At 36.6% G+C, this 8,963-nt stretch overlaps 1 protein-coding gene across 1 annotated transcript; it reads left to right on the top strand.

The window, feature by feature from the left end:
* The first annotated feature begins 1,067 nt into the window (after positions 1–1,067).
* LOC147847442 (galacturonokinase-like) lies at positions 1,068–8,648 on the top strand. The gene is made up of 6 exons (XM_087339191.1): positions 1,068–1,180; positions 6,077–6,190; positions 7,585–7,656; positions 7,781–7,824; positions 8,305–8,425; positions 8,503–8,648. Exons 1-6 carry the CDS (start codon positions 1,139–1,141, stop codon positions 8,626–8,628), a joined length of 519 nt encoding a protein of 172 aa, XP_087195317.1. The 5' UTR covers positions 1,068–1,138; the 3' UTR covers positions 8,629–8,648.
* The last annotated feature ends 315 nt before the right edge of the window (positions 8,649–8,963 follow it).

The following is an 8,963-nucleotide window of genomic DNA, read 5'->3' as shown; positions in this document are numbered from 1 at the left end:
ATGCACGTATGATATGTATGGTTCATTCTATGTATATATATATATATATATATATATATACATAGATTGAGATATTCACATTCGTGGGGCCTCCCCCACAAATACCAATGAATACGTATGAGAATATTTCTTCCAATATTCGTTAACTTTTTTTTTCCCCTTTTTTTTCCCTATTTTTTTTTTGAAAAAATGCATTCGACGAGTAGCGAATAGAGAAGAGCTCTGTAGGGAATAGCAATCAGCAATCAACATGGAACAACATCAAACATCGGCTCCTCGAAAATTAGGGTTCGACTGCGTCCTTTCCTCCTCCTGCGTAAGACATACACTCGGGCAAAACAATACAAAGCAATAAGAGATATCAATCAAACTAGGGTAAAACAGATATGATCCAAGATAGAGATCACTCAAATTAGGTTAATCAGAAGGAATCCATAAAAGATACCACTCAGCTTGGGTAGCAAAAGAAAGAAAGGAAAAACAAAAAGAAACAAAAAGAAACCCATAAAATGTAAAGAGTCAATGAGGTTCAAAGCAGAAGAGAAAGAAGAATCTCATCAAAGATATCATTTCACATAAATATAGGTTAAGACAGGAGGAGAGAAACAGGGGGGGGGGGTAAGTTATAAAAAATTTCCATGATTTGTTTACCTTGAGATCATAGGAGGGGATGTCTTGGCAGGGGTGGGCAGCAACAACAATCCATAGGTTGTTGTCAAGGATGCCACGGGCAAAAGGCCAAAAGTAAAAGAAGCAGCAATGGCTATGGAAGCTTGAGGCACTTAATGGGTTCCACTAGTGGTTTTGATTTTTGAAGACCTTCCATTTTTCGATTAATTGGTGATTTTTCCTTTTTTTTAAGTGAATTGAATAATTTTTATTATGTAAATTTATTTTCCATAAACGAATGGTTTTATAATATTCTTGGAGCAATTTTATATTCTCGAATACTACGAATATTGCGGATGTCGAATACCACGCATACCACGCATGGGTCAATCTATGTTATTATTCTATATTATAGAATAAGCGATGGTATTATTCATGAACAACTGGAATCGATGATATCAATGATCTGGTTTTTTCTCTGCTCTACCTACATTCTCCTTTCCACTGTTTCCTTTTTATTGGGATATCAATGGCTACTACTCACGAGTTCGAATGGCCTTCCAAAGATCTGGTTTTTCTCTGCTCTACCTACCTACATTTTCATTTCCACTGTTTCTTTTTTATTGGGTTTTATCAGATTCCACCCATATACGCCCGATCTGTATCTGTTTAGACATTCCTGGTGTTGTCTTGTGTATTATTCCATGTAAACATGATAAGTGGCTTTATATCACCGGAGTGAAATAGATTGACCTAATCCGTCCAACAATAACCATCCTGTTTTTCCAGAGGTAAGCGAAAAACCTCAAGGGAAGAAGGCAAATCTTTTCACGGTTTGGAAGTAAAGTTCTTTCTCCATTCCTCGCATCAAGATCCATATATTTTAGGCCCCATTATAATTATGTAGCCTTTCATTCAGGTATCTATGGGTGACGTTCAAGGGTGATATACGGGATTTTGCTGGGTTTTTTATAAGATGGATAGATAAATAGATGTATTATTAACCTCACAGGAAACTGAATACCATTGACAAGAGAGAGATGATGATGATATAATAAATTGACAAAAGAGAAATTGTTGGAGGTAAAGAAAGTCGCAATGGTCTTTGTATATGAGATGTTGTGGTTATATTGTTGTCCTTTGACAACTTCTCCTATGTCTCTTGAGTTCTAGCAAGAGAGTCTCAAGCATTTTTGGTCTTTGTATTCCATTACCTTGTGTATTTGGTTAAAGCCTTGTTTGAAGAGGCAATGCCATCTTCCTCTAATTTCATAAACAGTCATATAATGGCAAACATAGCATTCTTCTAATTCCACCCATTGATGGCACAATTGGCAGATTTATTCTTCTATAGTTTTGTGTGCATATTTTCCGATTACAATATGGAGTGCATGAGATAGATTTGTATCAGGCTTCCGATAATTCCATTGTGTGATGCATGTAAAAAGAGTGTGTTATAGTGAGTTAAGTCCTTACAAGAGATGTTGTGGGCTAAATGCTCGCTGATTATCCAGCTTAATGATATTAATTCAAATCACTCTATTCTTTTCCAGTTTGCTCATATTTATATTTTTACATTCCAAGCTATATTGGAATGGGGTAATGCATTTATACTCATCCTCTGTGATAGGAACTACTCTTGCATTTCATCAGACCGACAATGATTATCTCCATGTTCTGCAAGCTGTTTCGATGATAGAAAGAAAGAAAGATATATTAATGTCTTTTAAGAGAAAGAAAAAATAATTTACTCCTAAACTATGGAGCTTCCCTTTGTAACTATGCTGTGATCAAAGCATAACAATATAAGATCCATTGATACAAGTAATTTGGAGGATAGAATTCACAAAATAAATAAAGCATATTTAGGAGAGGTAGACTGTAAGTAGACCAGCTTATTAACTCTCAATATCAATGTATATGATATCCCTCGATGAGGTCTTGGTTGTGATTGCTCTGAGGTATCTTGGCACAACCTTTTGAAGAAGCCTAACGTTTTCCGTCGTACAAGCCTAGGTGGCTAGCTATTCCTCAAGAATGTTTCTCTAAATTTATAGATGTCTAGTAGAAATAGCCTCAAATATCTTTGATCATTGAATTTCATGGGTTAAGATAATGATCAAATCTCTCCCTAAAGAGACAGTGGAGGCGTCCTTGAATCTCACAGTAAGCTGTTCAATGATGTAGCTACCCATCAAGAGTGATTCTCTAAATTTACAGATCTCTAGTAGAAGCAGACCCAAATATCTTTGATTATAGAAGTGCGTGAGTTAGGAGAATGGTCTGAGCACCTCCCTAAAGAGTAGTGGAAATGCCCTTGGATTTCATTCTAAACTGTGGAACAGCATAGGTTCCTCTGACTTGAGCTCTGTAAGACATATCGAACATATGCTTCTCTGAAGGATTTGTTACAGACATATACTTAAGGGCCAATGGTAAAGGATGATTGAAATGGATTCAAGGGTAATTTAAGTGAGAAACTGGTCATCCTACGACTTGGGATATGTAGGAACATTTGGATGTTTGGGAGCCAAAGAAGTTCAGCTATATAAAGGAGTACCCTTCCACATGGCATCCCAAAGAAGCTTTTGAGATCTGTGGTTGCCTTCACTTCCAAGGTATAATGTAAGGCCATATTTAGTAATATGGGAGGCTTTTATATTCATCCCTTATCCTTTGTTCAGGGCTGGTTGGTGTAGTTAAGCGTCCTTAATTCTTCTTGTTTGTAATGTTTTAATTAATCTCTTCTCATTAATATTGTTCATAATAGGGTATGCCCTATACCCACCTATCCCTCTCCAACTGATGTGATAAGGTGTGGATCTGTGCAATGGTGCATCTCAATCCATGAGATGGATGAATATCCATATATCCAAAGCGTAAGATAACTCCATCCTCAATGATGTGGAAAGCATAGTCTCAATAAGCTATCAACTATGCTATCTATGACCCGGAGAAGTTATTATTCTTCTCTTATGAAACTAATACATAATGAAATTAGTTTGGTTTTTTATTAGTTTGCTTATTCTGTGGGAACCCTTGGTGGACAAGTTGATGGTTGCTAGACCAAAGGAAATTATTCACCATTAAATCACTTGAAGTTAGGATCTACATATAATCATGTAAAAGTTACGAATGGGTGGGCTAAGGTATTTTTTGAAGAGGCATTGCAGGCCAGCATTAGGTAGACTTTTGCATTATTCGAACAAACCACTTTTTGATGTAGATCTTGAAATTCAGCTTTAGAGCTAGTTTCATAGATGTGAATTAGGTATTAACGAGCCCAGAATCTTAAATGCATTTTTTTTTCATTTATATGATATACTTTTGTGCCGAATTTTAGCTAAAGTAGTGGTTTAATTGAGATTTTCCCTCCGTTTGGAAGTGCCATATGCTGATTTTAGCATCTTCATTTATGGAAAGTCTAATTGTGAAGGAAAGAAAGATAAAATGTCATATCAGACTGAATGAGATATTTCATTTAAAAATGTGCCGAAGGTAGCAAAGGATCCTTAGTTAAGCATTTAAAATAATGAAGTTAGCGGGACTGAAATTTCTGCCTTAAAAAGATCTCCAACATGGGCTGATCCAAGGTGGAGTGGTTTCCGAAGGGAGAAGCACGAGTGATAATGGCCTTTTATTTGTTGATGACAAAGCTCATGGGGTTGTGGTCTAGATAGATATGGCCCATGTGCATGAAAATATCCTATTGCTTGATATTTTGCAACATTCGTTTGAATGTTGTGGTCAAAACCCTACTCATGTAACCCTTTATCGACTTGTAATGGGAATTAGAATTAGAATTTTTATCGTCCATAAAGAGGCCAATTTTGACCTATGGTACCAGAGTATACATGTGTTCTTGATAGGTGTCTCCTTCCTAAAAAGGGGTATTCATACATTGAAGTGCAAAGTCTCTATGTGAATAAAGCACACATATGAGCTCAACCTTCTAGGTGGTATCTTAAGTATGGCACTTAAGTTATCACTCCCTCTTAGTATGTCAACATATCTTGAATAAATTGCACAATATTCCAAGCATGTGAAGAGCAAGTGACATTCATCCTCTACCATGCCTTCATTGCATACTTTACATGCCTTCAAATTTGTTACATTTTGATACCATGATGCAACTTCAATACCTAACTTGTGAGATTGATGCGAAGTAGTGTAAAGGCTCTACGAGCATTACTACTCATATTGGTAATGAGATAAGGTTGGATAGAATCAAAAGGCATTCTTGCTTTATATTGAGACCAACATTCAGGGTTGACATTTGCAATGTAGTATTCTAGCTTTGTCCTCTTAGCATCTTCTCACTTCATCCTTAATTATTCCACCAGCCTTTCCTCAATCATTACATACTGCATAATATCTCCCGAAAGGTCTAAAAGTCATCCACACCGCGTCTTCTAAACCATTTTCATATGTCAACAACCCAACCTGATGTGAGAATTTTACTCTTATGATTCTTTTGTTGCTTACATCCAACATTCCAAGCAAGATGTGGTAATCGATGATTCGACATTTTCTTGACCTTTGTAATGTATCTATATACTCTTTGGAGTGCCAATATTTCTATGGGCCGAACACCTGTTTCCAAAAACATAACCTGGTAAGAGGTAGTGCATTTAACTCCTAATTGCCTCCTTAAGAACATCTTTTGAATTTTCTCAATCTCATTCCATGCATTAAGAGAGATGGAGCTAAAGAAATTTTTTATGGTATTTTGGTGTTGGGATTGTATTGTTCTCCTTCGACATCTTTTCTCTATAACCAATGAAGACCTTGTAAACATCATTGGTTTTCATATTCCATTGCCTTATGGTGAGCCAAAGCCTTGTTTGAAGAAGCAGTGCTATCTCCTCCTTGGCTCATGAAAACCAGCAGTGGCAAACAGAGTGTTCTGCCAATTTCATACCTTGATGGCACTATTGGCAGGTTCTTTCCATCATAGAGTCATGAGCATATCTGTCTATATCTGTTGTGAAGAGATCTTGCAGTGCCCTATTACACTAGGAATACGTGAAAGAGATGTATCCATCTAAGAGAACCAGATGATGAATCTATCCTGAAGGAATAAGCAATGTGGGACCCTATTCCAAGAGGAGTTTCCTAACTGAGGACTATGCAAGAATTTGAGGACGTTTCATCATTTGTTAAGCCAGTGGTTTAATCAGGCATAGACCAGTCTTTGATGTTTCCTTTCATGGAGATAAGGTTACAGAACGCATCCATAGGATTGATTCTGCATGTAGTCTGGAGCAGGATGGAACTGCCTGACAATGTTTCTTGAGCTATTGTGTGATATTCTTTGAGTTATGCTTGATTGCTTTACGCATGCATGCATATATTTAGGAGTTCCATTCAACATAAGTGCTTCATTGATTTTCTTTCAAGTTCTGAAATAAAGAGATGAAGCTTTATGATTTTGCTCTTATGAATGTTTTTGCTCTATTTTTTGCAGATTCAAAAAGTAAGAGATGAAGTTTCTACACTTGCTAATAGTAACATCGGAGATGTGAGGATAGTGGTCTCTCCTTACCGTGTGTGCCCTTTGGGTGCACATATAGATCACCAGGTGGGTTTTCTTGTTCCTACAAAATTAAGGATGTACTTTTTGAGTTTCAGTAACGTCATGTATATGCTTGACAAAATTCTTGTTGACTCTGAATTGCTCGAAATTGTGAATATCCGGGAATTTAGTGGATTCATAGCCTTCTGTTCTTGACATCTTTCTTCAATTAGGTTCATATATTTTGTTATGTTCTATCTGAAGGTGTACAGTGCAAGCCATTACCTTACGTTTTAATTGTCGAATTAGAGCTGATTCTAATTACGTACCATAATCATACAAATACCACACTCTAATCAAAATAACACGGAGGAATCATTTTAGGAAATTGTTAAGCTTAATGTACATGAAATCCTGCTATTATTTGTGATGGCTCTTCAGAGTCTTTGGTGCACTTTAAAGGCTAGTCAGCTGCCAACCTCCTGAGGGTCTGCACACAAATTCCATGTTGTCTATGGTTCTTTCTTTTAAATTTTTAATGCACAATGTGATGTGAGTTATTGGATCAGCATTTGATGATGGCAATCGTTATACATGATGCGATCTTGATGCCCAAGGTTAGAAGGTTAGATTACATAAAGATTGTGTATTAAGAGAATATGTATGCAAGATCTCCTCATAGGTGAAGAGAGCACCAGATATACGAAAGACCTATTTGCCTTTCACAAATAGGGCTGGCAGGTACAAAACACACGATTTGCATGTTCATGCTACCGAAGAACCCATCCAGAATCCTCCTTTAGATTTGTGGATAATTTGAGAGGGTGATTCTGAAGAGAGCTATTGAGTTCAGATATCCTTTTAGCTATAGGGTAGGTAGATGTTTATTTTCAAGTTCAGGATACTGAGATTTTCTTGTTATTTGAATAAGCTATCCACAGCTTATACTCTTGAGTCTGGAGATGGCCACTTGATAGAAAGCAGTCCATACTTCAAGTTGACACTGTCCTATGTAACGTCCTACCTGCATCAAGCTTAAGTCAGTTTCAATAAACGTATACTGTAGCAGAATGACGGGACTACGTGAAGGCTGAGCCCATCTATTCTTTAACTGTATCGGGGGCTGGTTTGTATGTGTCAACTTCTTGAAATCTTCATACTTTCCCAGTTTTGAAGATTCACAATCCAATCTGGATTCAAAGTCCAATTTGCAAGTCATTTGTGATCTGATTCAGCTGCTTATACGTGGGGCATTTCCATTCTCACGATTTTGTTCTGGTTTAGCCCCTCTCTTTTACTGCATATGTTTAGCTTGCTCATTCTGTTTATTTTTTTACTTTTAATCCCACTAGTGCACTTATTGATTTTTCATCCTAGAGCTCATATGGCACCAAGCATGATGATCGTCCTGCCAATGGTATTTACCATAGAAATTAATATCAAGCGTTCCTAATGAACAGGGAGGATCAGTTACAGCAATGACTGTTGATAAGGGCATTCTTCTTGGGTTTGTTTCTTCAGATGGAAATGAGGTAACATGTAGAGTTTCCATCAATTTTTTGAAGAATTATTAATTCATGTCATTTCAAGTGCATGGGGAAAAGTTTTTAGGATTGATTTATGTATTATGTTTAAGCATCGTATATGGTTCTGCAGGTCTTTCTAAAATCAAGGCAATTTGCTGGTGATGTGAGATTCAGGTAATTTCATCAAGGCTTATGTAACGGGAATGACTTTCTATGGTCGGTTTGCATGTATGTTTCATGACCTTATCCCCTGACTGTGCCGAGGGTTGGGTAAATGGTGAAAGAAAAACTCATACCTATCCTACAGTAATGAAAAATGAGATACAAAAAATTATATGCACACCATTGGGAATGAATAATAAAGATAAATCTATAAGAGTTATTGATTATGAATTACATTCAAAGCGGAAGTAATTTTGCTGTCTGAAAATACGAGTATGTGATGTACTTGCATTTCAATCCTCCGTGTGATGAAAATAGCAATGTATCGTATTAAAACGGAGATTTATTCTGAGTCTGGAAATATAAATTAGAAAATATTAAGGAAATTCTCCAAACACAAAAATGTCATTAACAGGACCCGAATAGATAAGATATGTGGTAATTGAACTCTTCATGGTTATTATTCTCATACATTATGTTAGTCAAGAAAAGGATAGGTGCTGAACTTCAAAACAAACATGAAATAAGCGCCATAGAAGAGGAAGGAAAATGGGGTGACTATGCTAGAGGCGCAGTTTATGCACTAAAGAAAAGAGGATACAATATTCAGCAGGTCATTAAATTGAATGATTAAGCAGTATAATATGTGTGGTTTAACATAACTTCATCAAGTATAATTATTTGATGTAGGGTATTATTGGCTTGCTTGATGGAGTGAATGGACTTCATGGTGCTGGCATAAGCTCCTCTGCTGCTGTAAGCTACGATGACAGGAACTTAACTCTGGTTTTATTGGAGCTGTTATCATTTTCTTGAAGGAATTATATTCGTCTAGGAATTTCAACTTTCTAGTGTTGGAGGGTGGCAGCTCCAGCCCTGCACTCTCTTTCATATTTATTATCTTTGTACTACATTCTCTCTTTTCTCAGATTCTTCTCTCTCTAGAATCTGCAACTCTTTAAATGCCTTCTCTCTCTAGAATCTGCAATGCTTTAAATGCCTTTTCTCTCTTCTACTTTTTCCAAGATATTCCTAGTTTTTTGTACCTGTTTGGTAGTACAAGAGTCACTTAACTACCAAACAGCCATTTCACCCACATTCCCCAATTTTGTATAAATAGGCTATACCAGCCTCTTTTGTATAAGTTTTCA

This window comes from Azolla caroliniana, unplaced genomic scaffold, assembly GCF_043228905.1.
Source record: "Azolla caroliniana isolate FFs.n. ecotype wild unplaced genomic scaffold, voAzoCaro1.0.p SCAF_1019, whole genome shotgun sequence".
Classification (NCBI taxonomy): domain Eukaryota; kingdom Viridiplantae; phylum Streptophyta; class Polypodiopsida; order Salviniales; family Salviniaceae; genus Azolla; species Azolla caroliniana.
This window is presented reverse-complemented; position numbering and strand designations above follow the sequence as displayed.